The 18,290-nt window shown below is 43.9% G+C and overlaps 1 protein-coding gene across 21 annotated transcripts in view; it reads left to right on the top strand.

Moving 5' to 3' along the window:
* Positions 1 to 18,290, top strand: part of MAP7D3 (MAP7 domain containing 3) — a 1,121,308-nt gene that overhangs the window by 315,195 nt on the left and 787,823 nt on the right. For 4 of the 21 annotated variants that reach the window (XM_085607937.1, XM_085607933.1, XM_085607932.1 and 1 more), the window contains 4 exons: positions 7,183 to 7,281; positions 7,917 to 8,015; positions 9,026 to 9,148; positions 10,635 to 10,768. In XM_085607937.1, the coding sequence (XP_085464063.1) occupies positions 7,183 to 7,281; positions 7,917 to 8,015; positions 9,026 to 9,148; positions 10,635 to 10,768 (455 nt within the window). Of the gene's footprint in view, positions 1 to 7,182; positions 7,282 to 7,916; positions 8,016 to 9,025; positions 9,149 to 10,610; positions 10,769 to 18,290 lie in introns of all 21 variants that reach the window. The other 17 variants (XM_085607935.1, XM_085607930.1, XM_085607929.1 and 14 more) reach the window with 6 other exon arrangements.

Here is an 18,290-nt window from a genome sequence, read left to right as displayed (position 1 = left end):
TACCCTATTCAGGGAATATCTACTCATTAAAAATAATACAGTACACTGAAAAATCTCTGCTGAATCCCTGAAAACTGTGACAGAAGAAGTGGGCTTTTCCTCAAAGAAATGCTTGTAATGTTTAAGTAGTTTCAAACACTGAACAAGACAATAACATTCTTAAAGCAATATAGAAACATCAGAGAAAAAATGAATAAGCCTAATGACATACCAATGGTTAAAATATGATCAAGGAAAACAGCAATATGATTTCTAATGTGTTCAGGACGCAAGATGAAATGAGAAAGCACCAAAGCCAATGTTGAGGTTGGCCAAAATCTAGGCAGGACTTTAGGCCAAATGTGATGGAGTGGAGTCAGGGAAGCCTTGTGTGTTGCAGTGGTCAAAAGCTTACATTAGGTTGTTTACTCCCAGGCGAGGCATGATGCTTTAGGTGACGAGGGTTCATTGAAGATGGAGAAGTCAAGTCCCGGCTCCCCCCGAAACTTTCAGATTTGTGAGCAAAAGTTCTAAGCAGGACAGTGCAGAAATCATAGCCACAGAAGTCGCTTTACCACTGGAATGAGTTTGCTGTCTCAACTTATATCAGTCTCAGTTGCACTTCTTTGGTGACAGGAAGTTGTGTTTGACAGGGGTTTCACAGAATTGGATTCTCATTTTAGGCGGTCCCACAGTAGTCTTGAACTTTGCTGGAAAAAACAGCAGGCCTCCGTAACAGATAGTCTGTGGCTGGTTAGGTCACACCTTTCTCCGGGAGGTTTGGTGACTTGTCCTGTTCCTCCAGATAGAAAAACTTGACACACACCATATTGAAGATTGTGAAAATATAATTCCTAGTTTGTTTTGCACTTTCAGGCTTACAGGTAAGGCCCCTAGGGCCAAGATAGTCTACAATTATTGCTCCCAAATGGTGCAGGGTATTCATCTCCCAACTGGACTTTTGGTTCTCCCACATAGAATCGGGTCCTTTATGGGTCTTGCGCCTAGCGATGCAGTGTGCAGAACTGCTCGCGCAGGCGAGAGTCCTTTTGTGGAGGGTTCCAAAACGGACCCTGGAATCGCACACGCTCGTGCGTGTGCGATTCCTTTTGGTCCACTGTATTGGCGTTTGCGGTAGTCTTTTTCAGAAAGGCAGCACACAATAGGCCATAGGCTGTCGCGTTGCTCTGCCCATGGCCTATTGGTGTCTGTTACCCGCACGCCAACATCTGTTTTCAATTATCGTGCCCAGACACAGACGCGATAATTGAAAACCGATCGCTCGCTGGGGCGCGTGCGCACCACTTGTTTTTTTCTTTGTTTCTTGCAAGGCTGTCAATCATGTTCTTCTCTCATTACATTTGCTGTGTAAGAGGGTGCTTGTTTCCGCCCCCTGCCACCACGAAAAGAGAATCAAGACCACAATTATCTACATAAATTTCCACGCGTTAAGTCAATCTGCTGAGAAAATCCCTAGTGTTATGATTTGTAATGGTGGCTGCACGGCATGCCCAAGGATATAAATAACGTCACAAGACCGTGTTGATTCTGGCCAATCCTGTTCCTGTATAATTACTCTACGTTCAAGCACCTTGGGCTTTACTGAGTGACGTGCTAAGAGCCCGCCTCACCAGCCCCTTTTGACCCCGCCCCCTCTCCTCACTCCTGCAGTGCCCTCGCCGCTCTCTCTGTTGTCGCCATGCTGGAGTCCGTAGGTCGGTGTTGGCCGTTCCGAATGCCCCCATCGCTGTTTGAATTATTTTAATGTACGTTGCATTGTTTTTGCTTCAAGCCGCTCCACTTTGACCAGCGCGGCACCTTCACCCATCTCTGTAACCACTCCCACAACACAGCTTAAGGGGACACAGACTGTTCTACGGTATGTGATGCAACTGCATTTCCTCTGCTAGCGCCGCAGAGAGTCCTCAGCAGCTTTAGGTCGCTTTTGACAAAACAGGAGGTGATAAAAGAAACTACCAGTGTAAGAACATGCACAAGTAACTCTATGGTTCGTCTGCCCCACCATCCATTCCCGATGCAGACAGAATAGTTACTAAACATTGTCTGTGCTACGTACGTAACTCTGCTTCATTAAAATAATTTCCATTTTATATAGCGCTTGCCTCAGTTTTGTTTTTTCATTGCGCTGCAAACAGCATGCGTTAATATTACAGGTGACAATAATACTTCATGGATCGACTTTAGATAGATTTAAGGTGAATGAGGCCCGTCGGAGTTAAACATATTCTACCCCGATACTTCAGGAGGGGGCGTGAAATTTAAACGTTCCACGAAGCCCCCACAGCTATACATATGAGAGGAAAAAACACACTTTGTGGATCGGACACCGTACCCTCGAATGTTCTGTTCGAATACTAAACCTTCTTTCGTTTGGGATCATAGTTCGAAACTTATGTGCAAGCGCACCAAGAGACCATGTCTGATGAAAGAGGCTCTAGAAATAAAGGACAACATGACATTGTTGGTTATTAAATTTCACTTTCATTGTCTAATACTACAGTCCCTCTCGAGTACAAAAAGATAAAATAAGGAGATGGCGCTACAAAGCGGCACGGTCGGCAGATAGTGCTTTCTTACATTACTTGCACATACCTAATAATTCTGCTGGCTTCTGGACCAGTGGTTAACAGTTTTCCTAATAAAATCATTTGCCATTTCCACTTTTTTCCCCCACCTTAATTATTTCAAGCACAAAATACTCATTTGATTCCTCAGACCAGGGGCTGCAGAAAGTTCAGTGGTTTAATACATCTCAGCCTTTCATCCTTTGGAGCTAGATAACATGAGTACGAAATAGGTTACAACACCTGTTTTCTTTTAAAACAACATGAGGCACTTCCATTTCACATGCGCCCAACAAAATGCTCAAAATATGAACATGGGTGATCGCAATAGTTGCTTGCAGTGACTTTAAAGAAAGAAACGTGACATAATGAGGCCTAGAGGTGAGCCACACAAGCCTGGGATATTCTCTAGTGAGGCCGGAGTGCCATAACTTATGTGAAGCAAGCAGCAGCCTCTCACTGATCACGAAACGCCCCAGCTTTATTCTGAGCCTGTATTCCCCAAATGTTATATACTGAATATGCCGAGATCTTTAAATATGTTCGACCTCTGTGTGTTTCAGAGGCAGTGACATACTGCGCCTCTTTTACTGCCAGCCTTGCTTCACGCAATCAACGACTATAAGTACAAAATGCGTGTTTACGTACCACTGGCAGGTTTTAAACAAGCATTGGCATTGCCAATAGGTCTCGCCTTTGGGACCTTATAAGTGTTTAGCCATGCAACAGTTGATGATCTTGCACCAAGGATATTGTGCTGCATAACTAAATACTTATAAGGTTTCCAAAGCGAGACCTATTGGCTATGCCAATGCTTGTTGAAATAGGGTACATAAATGAATGGGGTAATGCTGCAACTCGGTGCTCTTTTGAACAGGGGTAAAATAACCCACGTAAGTGATGTGTTCAGCCTTCACCACAGCTGTATATTTCACATTAGTCCCGAGGATTCACTGCACAGTCCCCATGTGCGACTTGTGAGGGGCAGGCTCCAGCCTGGATGCTGCAGGACTACTATTGCAAACGTATTTTCTGCCACCGACCGCGCGCTCTGATAACTCGGAAATCTGAAGGATGCAGGCAGCGCTAGCGTTCCCGAGGAGCTAAGGCAGGAAGGAGGGGGCGGGGCCGTTCTAAATGGGATCCTGTCCCGGCATAAAACGTGGGCGGCCGTGGTTTAGATAACACAGGCCCTGCTGCGTTAACCACGGTTCGGTGTGAGTCAATGAAAGGAGTGGAGCTACTCTTCTGACGGAGCGGTGAAAGGACAACTAAAAGAGTCAGGACTGACAGGAAGTGAAGTACTAAACCAAACGTTAGCTAAACCAATAGAAACAAAGAATAAAGAAATAAACTGCAGAGAACGAGAGGGAAAAGAAAAGAGAAGCGACGGATGGAAGCTAAGTTAAGTGTCCAGGAAAAGAGGCGAACTAAAGTGGAAAGTTTGTAATCAGGAAAGGGTGCGTACAAATAATTGAACGCGAGGCTCAGAGAACAGAGGGTGTAAGAAAGATGGCAAAATGAGTGTGATATGAACAAGCAAAAAGACAGACAAAGAAAGATTCGAGGGAGAGAAAGAGGAAAGGAGGAAACGTGTGACAGGGATATGAAGGCAGCGTAAAGAGCAAGCAATAGTTCACTTTAACAAAATATCAAAGGAAATAAATGAGAGATAAACATTAAAAAGATAAAGAGAGCAAAAGCATCACGAGACAGCAGGAGAGGGATAGTAAGAGCAAAAATATAGACAAGCGCTAGTAATGTTGCCAGTTGTGGGTGTGCTGGCAGAGGAGGCTGGGTCTGCGCAGCAAAGCGGCCGTGCGGCCGCGAAATTGAAAGTGATCGTGATCAAAGCGGCCGTGCGGCCGCGAAAGTGAAAGTAAGCGCGGCGCGCGCGCCCGCGCACATGCACTGTAGCTTTAGGCCACGGCAGCACTTTGTAAAGCCCAGATATAAAATGTCTCTTCGAGCCTTTGGCTTGCGAGACCTAAAAACACATAAATAAAAAAAGGCATTGTTATTTACAATGCCAATAACTCAAACTCTCGCAAATGCGAGACCTATTGCAATGCAAATACTTGTTAAGCCCATCGTGTCCCTGACAAATACAGGAATCGAGCCATCTGACTATTGGAGAGCTGTTCCAGTACCTGGTTTCAAGTAGAAAGCAGAATATTCCTCCGGTTTCCTCACAGGCATGTCCTGATAACATTATTTCTTCTACGGAGGCTTCACCATGTCTGGAAGTGTTTGGATGAGCTGGTGGTAGCTTTTAGCCTGTCCACTAACTAGTGATGGTGACATTCCTGGTCCAATACCTGTAGGATTCTTCCCATTAGTCATTGCATATTTGCAGAAATTCTTGCCATGTCTGCCTACTACTTGTAGGCAGACTTAATATTTCCAATACAAAACATATGCTTAGAGCAGGCTTTGAGACCGCCTCTTGCTTATGACTGAATAGTGTTGACTATCTCAGTTGTCTGCTGTTGATTCAATGGCTCTCTCCCTTATTCTTGGGTTTGTCCCATGCAGGAACACCTTGGTTTCAAAGTGTTCTGATTGAATGAGTTGTTTCCTTTTGCAGCATACTTGACTGTAGTTTTTAGGTCTTGTTTCCAGTCATTTTATTTAAGCAATTTGTTGGAGACCTATTGTTTCCAATACGTTACACATGCATAGAGTGGACTTTAGGTCAGCTTGTTGCTCCTTATTTGATGCCGCTCATCCCTATTTGTATATTTGTCGCACCAAGGGGCATAAGGGGATGCATCTTTTCACTGCTGATTTCAGAATTTGCATTGTAGTGCATATGATGGAGTATTTAGTCCCCCCGCCCCATTGCTCTACAGCCGCCTCTTTTCCGTTCGACTCTTTATTACCTCTTTTAGTGCCCACCCACCACCTCCTCCTCTAAATGTTCCCATGTCCACCTCATCTCCCTGATTCTTTGAAGGCCATCTTAACATTTTTTTTAACCAGTTCACGATGGTCAACTAGGAGTGGGCAGGAGCATGCATGCGTGGCAGCCATATTTTAAAGTATATTGTTAATACCGAAAATGCATTGTTAGCTGCTGCAAAAATGCGTGCATGCGCACAACTATCTTTGAATGTAATTTGTTTAACACGTTGAAAGATGACCACCACGGATTCCTGTGCTTCCTTGGCAATTATCTAAAAGATGTAGTTTGTGTTTGGGCTAGTAAAATAAAATGACTACAAGTGCCATATTTCTTACCTGCCTTCTACAGGCCTTCAGCCGCATTGGAATATATTTTTTTTTTACTGCAGTAGATTGTTACACTAAACGTCCGTAGGCTGTGAGACAAACAAGCCAGGTACAAGTTTTTTTTGCTGGACAAGAACAGTAGGGTTTATGCAGAAATGTCCAAGATTCTCCTCCCCAGTGGCCAGTGGTTCAACCTGATACTGGGGGAGTGCAACTGGATGCCCTTCAGGCTAATATGGCTATGCTTTTTTTTTTTTTTTAGCTCTTACCTCATCTTCTGACCGTTCATCCTCCCTGTGCACCCCAGCTGTCGCCATCAAAGACACATGCCTGTACGACTTGTGCTACTTATAATTTGTTGTTGCCACTCTACATTCCAATTGCCTTCAAATGGATGGAATTTGAAGCAGCCCCAAGCAGTCAGCCTTTGCTTTCCCTTCTCTCACGTGCCCTAAACATTGAAAACGCCAATAGGTTTAATGGTCAAGAACTATTGGCTTTGTCAGTGCTTCTTTTTATTTACTATTGAGGGTTTGCTTTCTACCCCTTTTTTCCACTACGTCCAACCCCCACTTGTTTTGGTCTTCCCTTCCCTGATGCCCCACTTTCATTTTTTATTCTAAATATTGTTTCTTTTTTTTTTTTCTTTCATTTTTTTTTATACTTTACAAGGGGCAGATTGCGGTTTGGCAGCTTCCGTGCTTTATCACACATATTCCTTTTTGAGCCATTTTTAAAATTGTATTTTTTAATTTACTGTTCCAATATTGCATCCACCATGTTAGGAAAGTAAATTAAAAATGCCCGCCTCCCTCATAACACACACATCATGATGTACATGTGTCAAGACGCAGGCATGGTTTTCGGGTTGGCCTTCTTGGAATGCAAGATTTCCAGCCATGCGCTCGTGTCCTGTTGTTGATTAGAAAAGCCAATCGCTCGGCCTTTTAGAGCAGAGACCTATTGGCTTTGCCAATGCATATTTATAAATAGCTTGTAATTATTTTAAAGAAAAATATGCTGTTCAAGGAAATCACAATTGTTATACAGCATGGGTATATTTGGTTGAGTCAGTCGTGATCTACCTTTCTTCTGCTTTTAATATTTTACTGCTAGTAAATTCAAAGAATACATTTAGTGGGGAGTACAAGTTGACATGATTGAACATCTGTGGTTGCATTGCTCCAGGAAGTTTGGCAGAAAACAAAGAATATTCCGTTTGGCTTTATACTACAACAGGTACCCATGCTGAATAACTGTTGTTCCCTTTCCATGCTATCCGTTTGCTTTTCAATGGTGTGGTGTTGGTTCCTGACGTTGTCTAACTAAGATGATTCTTCCATAGCTAACCTTGGTTTAATCTTATGATTTGCACTTTGACTTGCAGGTGGTAAAACGAGAAGTTCCTCCTTAAGCAGACTAAGTAACAAAGATCCTCTTCATTCACAGCATCCACCAACCAAAGGGTCGCAGGTGGAACTGAAAGGTGCAGGAAACAGAGCACGTGCAGACATATTGATTTTTTTGTAAAATTTCAAAAATGTGGAAACTATAGTGACTCTAGGTTTATGAGAAGGGCTGCGTTTAAAAGGTGCAGACTACATACATTATAGGTTTTTACTAAGCCATGTAATATATATCTACAATTATAACACTTCACCACATATATGTGGTAATTTCTAGCATAATTGAAAAAAATCTTACCAACACGTTGCTTGATAGAAGGCCCAAATATGCTTTACAACAGTGAGACATTGACCTACTTGAATTTCAATGTTACTTGTCCCACATTTGAAGGCCCACAATGAGTGTAACTCATGGCTCAGATATTAGGTAGTACAATATGTTAACAAGGCCGAGTTAATATTTTATCTCACTGCACGCATTTATCTCTTGTGCTGTGTTTATGGCTAAATTATCTTCTTTAAAAGTTAAGTACAGAACATGAAAAATAAGCGTGGCTTAAACAATGCACGCAGACTTGAAGGGTGGAGTGTTCTATCTATTACCCCTGTTGTGGTATGGGTGGGCATCGCGGTCCTCTCGAGGCCTTGCGTCTTGTGATTCAGGGCCTCTCATCACACTGAACAATGCTAATATGTATTTGTCCTTGATCTCTAGGCGGAGTGGCCAGCAAGAGAAGCTCGTCTTTGAATAGACTGACTAGCCAGTCTAATTCTCCTCAGCAGTTAGAGAAAGTGAAACACGAAGAAAAATCAGGTGCTTAGTTATCTATAAAGTCTAAATAGATATGTTACCTTGTGTGAAATAATATCCATTAAAATATTATATTTAGTAAACACACAAAAAAAAATCCGATATTGTAACTTAAAAAGCTCTTGTCTGTTGGGTCATGTTTTCACCTACCCTTGACTAGGCTGATTACTGCTACCATGTTTCTTTAAGAACCTGCTTTACCCATTGTAGTATCATATAGAAATATTTGCTGCCTGAGGATTGACGATGGTCCCCATCCTTGTGTACATAAAGCATCCTGTAGTGTTTGCTTGCAATACCTAATCGTCATGAAACTGCACTAAACTATACTGCAGGAAACTGCTCTCTTGCCATGCTACCTATGTTTCCTGCACTCTTTTGGAAATGTCATGCTGTGACTAGTTGCTTGTGTGTTGTATGTTGCTAGATGAATGACTTGATACCACTAACTGATAGTACGTTCTAACTTGCTTTAGGGTCCCGTTGCACGGTGGTGTTTGGCTTCATTTCTTTTATCTGATCATGCAGGGCACTGCTCTTCACTTGAAACACTAATACCCTCCACATAATAAAGAGTACTTGAATACGTCCCTCAACGTTATTCCGTTTCCAGGTGTTTTATTTGGAAACTCATTACTAACCAATATGGGATGCTTTGCATTGTCTTTCTTTAGCAAACGTGCCTGGAAAGTTTTTCCTACTGTGTGTACACAGCATCATAACATTTCTAACAATAATCACGTGCTGTCTGTACATGTTGTAGTTACCTATAGCCTTTTATTAAACGTTTAAGTGAGAATAAGTTATTGTATACGTAGTACACGACACAAGGCTATAATTTAATTCACCCATGTGCCGTAGCTGCAACTTGTTTTTTGTTCCATTACTTTAATTCTACTCGAGATTCTCGTCAGAATACAAAGGCCATAGCATGTCACCCCTGTCGTTCATATTTTTTCCTTTCATTCTTGAGTTTCACGTGGAATCCCTTTTGATTTGTTCCCATCATTCAGCTCGCCGCTCCCAGGCCAGTCCACTGGAGAGTAATGTAATCAGCCGCCTGCTCGCCCCCACACAGGCCTCTTTAGCTAGAAGTAAAAGCGCTGCATTACCGGCTGATGGAAAAGATTCCCCAGGTAACAGGCGCAGTGCACGCCTGAAAACAATAGCAATTTGCTTCATGCAGAACACTGCGTTGCATCTACTAACTGCGCTGCCTCCTGGCACACAATTGCTTTTAACTGCTAAGCCATTCCTCATTGTCGAGTGCGTTCTCCATCTTTTATGGGGTTCTGAATAAAAAGAAAATGCAAACAGTGTTGTGTATGATAGGGGGCTTGTATGTTTAATGTTCTATAGAGTATACTGCTTTAAAAACGGAGGAAATGGTTGCCACTTCTACATTCAGAATTGGTAGAGGGTATGGGTTAGTGTTGGTATGAATTGGTTCTGTTAGTGTCTAGGCCTGGGGGATTGTTGTCTAACTTGGGTAATCTGTGCGTTTTTTTTTAGCAATTTATAAAATGTGTTTCGAGATTTACAGAAAAGCCTTTGGAGAAGACCATCTGGTTTTACATTAAAGGAGTTATAATTAAGACAGGAACATACATGTATGTCATTTTTTTGCAGGCATTCTCTGTTGATGTATATCATCTTAACTGTTTGTTAATATACCAGCATTTTATCCACGTGATTAGCCATTGCTACTCTACATAGTTATTCATTTTCAAGTGTTCTCTACATATCGTTGTTGTTAATATTATTTACATTTTATTCTTGCGTTCTATTTTTTGATATTCTTGTCTGTTGAAATTTTCGATTGGTACAGAAGTTCCCTCGTCACTTCTGCAATCCTTTCTGTTTGAGAGCCTTAACTCCATAGGCTGACTCCCGCATGTGGGTTTCTTCCAATGTGTCTGTTGTCACTCTCTCATTCCCTTTCCCTCTCTTTGACGAGCATCTTTAATCTTTTGCATGGGTGGCTTTAGAAATCTTTTCGAAGTGTCAGAACTGGGAACCTAGAGTTTCTTTAGGCTTCTTTCACTTAGAGACTCATAATTCTGAATGTCAGAAGTAATCTGCTTTTAAATCCAATTTCTTGAGTGCAGAGTACACCTCGCAGTGCATGATTACTGAAGACATTAAAGTAAAATATTTGAACTGTAACCGATTTCGAATATCCACGAATTACTTTAATTTTATAACAATTGTTTTCTTGGAAGGAAACAATGTACATTTTTTGTGGTTTATCTGTTTTTATCACCAAAATCGTAGACTTTGCAACCTTGCACAGGACGATGCAATGGAACTTCCCGTTCAAGTCTGGTAATAGAGGAAATGTGCTGAGCTGCAAACCTATATAATGCAATAGACTTTAATGTCTACAGTAGTCGTATGTCTTTTGTAGGTATGCTTTTTGTGCATTCGCTGCTAAAGTACTAATCGTGGTGATGGATTCTTGTCTCTGATCTGCTGCAGTGTGCGCATCCTGTTTATTTCTCTAGAATCTCTAACATAGTATATTTATCTTTTCTTTTTCTGCTTCTGTGCTCTGCACTTGTTTCTTTGTTTTGTCTTGTTAAATTCCTAACTTTTTAGACTCTCACCTCTGTCCTCGTTCAGCTTCAGCCAATTCCATGACCACCCAAGCACATACTCCTAAAGGACCCATGCGCAGCCGTAGCATTGACAGACAGACGTCTGCACCAACTGGCACTGCATCTTCAGCTGAACTCAGCTCCCCAGAATCAACTCAGGTTTGTTGAAAGGTTTCTGGTTAAAAAATGAACCACTTTATTCATATACAGCTAGCCCTATGTCAAGGTAGATACAGCTCTACGTAATAAAAGTGTTTTCTCAATTCTTTCTGTATATTCAACCTTTGCAAAAAGTAGCAGTGGGTTATAGATTTGCTGTACATCCTATATTATGTCCAGTAATCTTATGCATTGAGAAAAAAATGTGACGGATGTACAAACAAGTGTTATAGAGCCAACGTGCTACCCCAATATCCAAAATCCTGCTACCATGGGTATGTAACTAGAATCTACCTCAAGGGTTCTGGTGTCTGAATAACGTAACATATGATATTGGAGCCCACAAAATACAGTTTACTAGATGATACTTGATGACACACGCATGTAAATGTATATTTCTTGAAGATCATTTTAATCTTTTCTTCTTCAGGTTAGTAGTGACATTACTTTCAAAATCATATATATAAGTACAAATCAACTTCTGACAACCAACACACGTTTCATTCTGCAGACTTTCTCAAGGCTGCAATTATAATAGTGTGTGATAATTTAATAACTTTCAATGCAGAGTATGCTTTCTTAAGTCCTACAATGGAAAAACCCATGTTTAATGTATTATATAAGAGCTGATCCATACTCATAGTGGCAAGAGAATAGTGTCTTGAATACGGAGTTAACCTGAGAGAGTGCCCAAACAAGCGCCGGAGGTGTCACATATTTGTGGAGATGAAGCATGCCAAACGTTTCTCTGTGTGTGCTAACTAAAACTGAATATTTGTAATAAAATGTATCCATTGCACAGCAATAGACCAGGGTGATTCCAAAACTTACGTCTGATGCCGTTTGGTAAGTAAATTCTCGTGTTCAGAATTGTATGTAGAAAATAAAGTATTAAGAAAGGAGATTCATGCAAGTGCCCAGTAACCAGTGCTACTTACGTAACATAGGTGTACAGAATGATCATGTGTACCTTGATGAACGAGTTAGTCATTAGAGATCAGTGCCGAAAACTGTAATTCACAGATAAGGATGTATTAATGAAGAGAGAATTGTTCACCCACGTAAAGATGTGGAGGAAGAAAAAAATTATTTTCATATTATTTAACATCTACGCTGTTTACTTACTAATGACATTAGTTGAGTATGGGAGAACAAATGAGTAATTCCCAAACTTTTGAAAAGTGATTTCACAGGCGTGTCAGTAGCGGTTTTCCATCCTGGCAAGAAGAGATCAAAAGCAATATGCCAATTTATTTGTGTTGATAAATTAAAAAAAAATTAGTAAAGTTAAGGTTAAAGTAAAAGGAATGAAATAGACCAGGAATTAGGTCTAAGTGTATGTTGAAGATGATATATACTGACTAGTGGTGAATTGGGTCTCATTTTAAGGAAAATGGAAGCTAGTTGGATTGTTTAAGGGTAGCAGACATGGTTCTGAGCATTGAGGTCTTCTGACTTCATGGGGAAACCGAAGGCTGCTTCAACTTCTTTGATTTTTTTTTTCTTCTTCATAGTGCTTGTGGCACTTATCTGACTTCCCAACGTCTTCGAATACGACGATGATTGCCGGTGGAGGTTCCGAAACCTTCTACGAGACCGAGATCTAGAGCGTTGTGGAGTCGATCCACACAAGTCAGTGCGGAGCTTGAGGGATCGCTTCCTCGGCTCATTTGGATGCATGGCGCGACATTCCTCATAGGTTTATTACTCGTGGTCCCTCTAAGCACCATAAGCCCATCATGTGTGGGTCTGACACATACCTCTGTCGCTCGAGCTCCGGTAAAGTCTGGGAAGTGCGGGTCGGACCCTGACTCAGGCTTCGCCGAAGTGCGTGGTCTGGGGTGCCGATGCAGCAAAGTTCACCATATGATGTGGACTGGACATGACCGACTCGCTGGGTAGAGCAATTTCATCATCAGTGGCCTTGCAACGCCACACCTGGCTTAGAACCACTGGCATTTCAGGGGATGTCCAAGCCTTGCTTATGAACATGCCCTTTGATGGCTCATCTTTTCGGAGAGAAGGCAGACTCCGCACTGGAGTTTTCTAAGGACAGCATAGCTACGACCAGGTCCTTGGGCTTGCTGAAGGCTCCTTATCAACCCCAGTCCGTCTTCCGTCCCTTTCGTTGTCATGGAATGCGCCTCCATCTGAGTACATACCCTCCCGGCCACCACGGGCAACAGACTTTCACAGCTTTTTCCTAGCCGAGGTCCAGAGACACCGGTCACATAGACCACGTGGGACAGGTAGCCAGAGGTTGGGCCAGTCCACCACCCCTTCCCCCACCTAACAAGGCACAGCCTCCAAACCCCTTTAGTTTGCCCTCCAGCCATCATAGGCATCCAGTGAGGGTCAAGATATGCTATCACCTGCCCTACTAGCGGTCAGTAACATTAGATCACTGGGTTTTGCTAATCGTCCAAAGGGTCTACTTCCTCCTCTTTGTGACTACCCCTCCACCCATTCCACCATCGTGCGACTGGCTGACGGAGTACCACCTCTCCTTGCTCCGTCAGGAGGTGCTGGCTCTCTTGGCTAAGAGAGCCATAGAGAGGGTGCTGACATCGGATGTAGGTCGTGGTTGCCATTCCCACTATTTTCTGGTGCCCAATAAGGACGGAGGCCTTTGTCCTATCCTAGACCTGCGCCGTCTCAATCTCTTCCTGAAGGAGGAGAAATTCAAGCTGCTCGTGCAAGTTCTGTCTGTCCTGGACCCGGGAGACTGCATGGTAACGTTGGACTTGCAGGACGTATATTTCCACATCTCCGTCCTGCCTGCCCACAGATTTTACCTGCAGTTTACGGTGGGCAAAGAACACTTTTAAACTGCCATGCTCTCCTTCTGCCTTACCAGCACTACCTCAGGTGTTCACGAAAGTGATGGCGGTGGCTGCAGCTCATCTATGGAGGTCATGTGTTCCAATCTTTCCCTAGCTTGACAGTTTACTTTTGAAGGTGGGCTCGCCCCAGGCATTCGTCGCTCACCTCCAGATTACTTGAAACCTTCTGCACTCTCTGGGGTTCACTATGAACGTGCTGAAGTCACACATGACTTCCTCTTAGATCCTCCCTTTCATTGGAGCTGTTCTGGACACAGTGCCGTTTCTTGCCCATCGATTCTGGGATATTCAGACTATCATACTGATGTTTTAGCCCCTCTCCTAGATTTTGGTTCGAATGATCCTGAGTTTGTTGGGCCTTAGGACCTTCTGTATCCTACTTCTAACTCATGCCTGTGGGCTCTGCAGTGAAGCCTGAAGTACAAGTGGGCGCAGCATCTGGGGAATCTCTCCGACATGGTTCAGATCTCGGCGGGAACTGCGAAAGATCTACCGTGGTGGCTGATGAACAGTGACTGGGTCAGTGGCAGACCTCTCTCCCTTCCCCGAGCGGACTGTGGTGACAGATGCGTCATTTGTGGGATGGGGCGGACATCTGGGAGAGGTGGAGATCAGAGGTCTCTGCTATCCGGCAAAGTCCTAGCTCCACATAAACCTGTTGGAACTAAGGGCAAGTTGCTTTGCTTTTAAAGCTTTTCTTCCTTCGAAAAAGGGGAAGCTGTTGCAGGTTTTCACAAACAACACCACCGGCATGTGGTCCTGCAACAAACAAGGCGGGGTGGGGCCGTGGACTCTTTGGACTCTGGACACCAATGAAATGCCAGGGCATTTCCCTGGTGGTTCAACATGATGCGGGCTCTCTGAAGGCAAGAGTGGACAAGCTCAGCCGAAGATGCCTAGCAGATCATGAATGGCGTGTCCACCTGGAGATGGTGCAAGGACTCTTTCAATAATGCGGAGAACCTTGGTTAGATCTGGTCATCACTGCAGAGAACGTGCAATGTCAGAAGTTTTGCATGGTGGAGTTTCCAAGGCGACTTTCGCTTTTGGTCTGTGGAGCTTTGGCCTCTTGTACACCTTTCCACCAGTAGCACTTGTGCTCGGAGTTCTCAAGAAGATCAGGAACAACCAGGCCCAAGTTATTTTTGTGGCTCAGAGTTTCTGGTATCCAGATCTTTTGAGCATGGCCATCGATCCTCTGATCAGGCTGCCTTTTCAAGAGGATCTTCTGTAGCAACAACGGGGGGGTTTCTGTACCGGAACCTGCCGCACCCTCCCCTTCATGCATGGAGATTGAGTGTCAACAGTTGTGACTTTCCTTCTGAAGTCTGATGTTATTCTGGCAGCCAGACAATTCTCCACCAAGTCGATATCATTCAAACAAACCGCATTTGTAGAGCGCACCACTGCGCGCGCCCCCCGGCTATCTGGCCGCTGTTTCTCCGTCGAAGAGCCAGGACTTGTCTTTCTGAAGTCTGCCAGTGAGGGGGTTGTACAGAGCTGGAGGGGAAGGTCGTTCCAGGACTTTACGGCAATGTAGAAGGAGCACCCACCGCTGCGACGGATGCAGGGCTTTGTGCGAGGGTGAGTGAGGAGGAGCGTAGGTGTCTGGCAGGTTGGTGGAGATTCAGTCGATGGTTGAGGTAGGCAGGTCCTAGGTCAGAGGGCTTTGTACATGCGTGAGGGCCTGGAACTGACATCTTTTCTGTCTGGGGAGCCCGTGGAGGTCTCTCAGTTTGAGGACGATCTGGGTTCATTTGGGTAGGGCCAGGATGAGTCTGGCTGCAGCGTCGTGTATGGTCTGGAGTCTTCTGAGGAGCTGTGTGGAGATGCAGGCGTAGAGGGCATTGTCGTAGTTAAGGTGGCTGGTGACTAGGGCTTGGATGATGGTCTTTCTGGTGTTTGTTGGAATCCATCTGAAGATTCTGTGTAATATGTGGAGAGTGTGGAAGCAGGAGAAGGCAACTGAGTTAATTTGTAATGTTATGGTCAGTTGGCTGTCAAGGATGATGCCAAGATTGCATGCGTGGATGGTCTGTGTGGGTCCAAGTTCTGCAGGCCACCAGCTGTGGTCCCATGTGGAGGTGTTCTTCCCGAAGATCAGCACTTCGGTTTTTTCGGAGTTTAGTTGGAGGCAATTGTCTCATCAATTCGGCTACATTGGGTGCCGTGCCCATGCCAAGTTGGTTTTAGCATTGGAGGGGTCCTTGGTGAGCGAGAGCATCAGTTGAGTGTCATCTGCTTAGGAGGATATATTGAGTCCGTGGGATCTGACAATGTTTGTGAGGGGAGTCATGTAGATGTTGAACAGGGTGTAGCTGGTGGATGATCCTTGTGGTGCGCTGCATATGACGTCTTTAGGTGCACAGGTGAAGGGAGGCAGTCGTATGTGCCTGCTGTTGGGGTAAGTTTTGTGATGTGGCGTGATTTCCACATCAACCCTCTTTCTGTGCCTCTTTCCAAGGTTCTTCTGTTTGCTGTATCGTAGGCCCAGTAGGGCTCTGCTGTAGTTACAGTTAAAGGTTATCTTTCAGCCATTTCAGCATTTTTGCAGTGGCCAGACCAACCTTCTTTATTTAAGTCACTTGTTGTGGCTACTCCTGCCCCAGTGAGCTCAAAATCTTGTTTTCAACTTTTTGATCTGTGCACCCTTTGAGCCTCTACACAATTACCCTCTTAGACTAGTGACCATCAAAACTGCCCTTTTAGTGTCCATAGCTTTGGCCAGTAGGGTCAGTGAATTGCAAGCACTCTTTGCGCACTCTCATTACACTACACTCTACCCAGACAAGCTGGTCCTTCCGAAGGTGGTGAATTCCTTCCATGTAGGCCAGAACATCACTTCTGCCTACTTTATTTGCTTTACTTCACTTTTCCAAAGAGGAGGAGAAACTCCACTGTCTGGAACCAAAAAGAGTGTTGTCATTCTACCTTGATCGCACAAAACAGTTCCGGGTGGACGATCAACTTTTCATGGGGTAAGTAGAAGATATGGGGAGGCTGTGCATAAATCTCAAGATGGATAGTGTTCTGCATCAAAATCTGTTACGGTTTGACCAAGAAGCAATCACCCGAGGTTTGGCCTGCTCATTCCACCAGATCTAAGGCTGCAACCACTGAGTTAGCCCGCAAATTACCTGTCAATGGCTCCTGTGGAATTTTCTAATAAGAATGTGCACGATGGCAATGTACAGGGTTTAGGATAAAGTCAGAAAGAAAGCTGGCTATACACAACAGGAATTCAATAAGTAGTAAACTTGTTTATATATTAAATAGGCAAAATATACAGTGTATACATAGACATTAGAGTTGAATTTTGGTACAGTAGAAAAATCAGTAAACAATCGTGAGAGGTGTCCCAGTGAAAAAATAAATAATCGAACCTAAACTAATGGTGACATATTATGTGACATGTGCAAGGTTTCAATTTTTAAACATTTCGGCGACCATAGGAGATAAGACAATGTAGTTCACAACACTTTACACAGTCATAATTGCTGAGTAATGGTTCGCCCTTGTTAACTGTCAACGGCGTTTCGACCCTATATAAGATATAGGGTCTCTTTAGGACCTTAAAATATCGGGACACCTGAAGGGTGGGCTGCGCTGCCTAATGGGAAAAAGACAGTGGCACCGTGAATGTAGTGAAAGAAATCAACTCACAGGGAACCCGGCCGGGTGCCCGTGTGAGGGTAGTGTCAGGCAGGCAAATAAGATGGGGGAACCAGCGTTGGACCTCAGCAGTGATTGCAAATCTCAGAGGTCAATTACGTAGAGCCATTGTGCGTGTAATAACGCTCTGTATACAGGGGAGCTGGAGCGCTTTAAAAAATAGTAAATATTTGGCCTGGTAATGGCTCTGATTTAGCACGTAGTCCGATATTCGCTTTTCTGTAGTTGCATGCGATGACTGAACTCTCCATGTGCTGGTCGAACAGAGGAGCGTCCGTCTCCCTGTTAGGTACTATTACCTCGTGGTCTCTGCCAGGCAGCAACGTGGGCGTCTCTGCACACGTTTACCAAACACTATTGTCTGGACATTTAGGTCCATTGTGATAGACACTTCGACCATTCGGTCCTGCAAGACTATTTGATTTGAAATTGGCGCTGCAGACTCCACTCTGGGGAGGTATTGCTTTCGTATTTATTCCAAGGTAAGGAATCTACGGCTGTAAGTCACTATCAGATCAACAAGTTACTTACCATCTGTAATGCTTTGTCTAGCCGCAGATTCCTTACCTACACTTCTATCCTTTCCTGTCTGCGAGCTGATTGCAGTACAAGGGACACCTTTCTCAGGGCTTTAGTTTTAACACCAGCAGCCAGTTCTCATCATGGCTCCGTGCTCCTGACTACGTAATTTACTAGAGTAACTGAAATCAGCGCAGAGCCGATTGACGCCACCTTCCGGCACGCAGGGATACTGTGCAAAAACATCCAGATCTAGTCTGACACCTTTTGGCATTATTCTAAAGTATGGAATCTGCGGCTAGATAGTCTCTACCAGATAAGGTGTTACCGAAGGTAAGTAATCAGGGACTCTGTTTTATTTAGGAAATTTTTTAACAGCTCTTATCTTGGGGCCCATAGGGACATTGTCGTTTTCCACTAACTTAGCATGAGCACGTTGCAAGTCAGACATGCCACCCACTTGCCTGCTGCTTTTGCGCACTTTACTA

Source organism: Triturus cristatus, chromosome 5_2 (genome assembly GCF_964204655.1).
Source record: "Triturus cristatus chromosome 5_2, aTriCri1.1, whole genome shotgun sequence".
NCBI classification, from domain to species: Eukaryota; Metazoa; Chordata; class Amphibia; order Caudata; family Salamandridae; genus Triturus; species Triturus cristatus.
The sequence above is the reverse complement of the archived record's forward strand: the minus strand, read 5'-3'. Positions and strand labels throughout refer to the sequence as shown.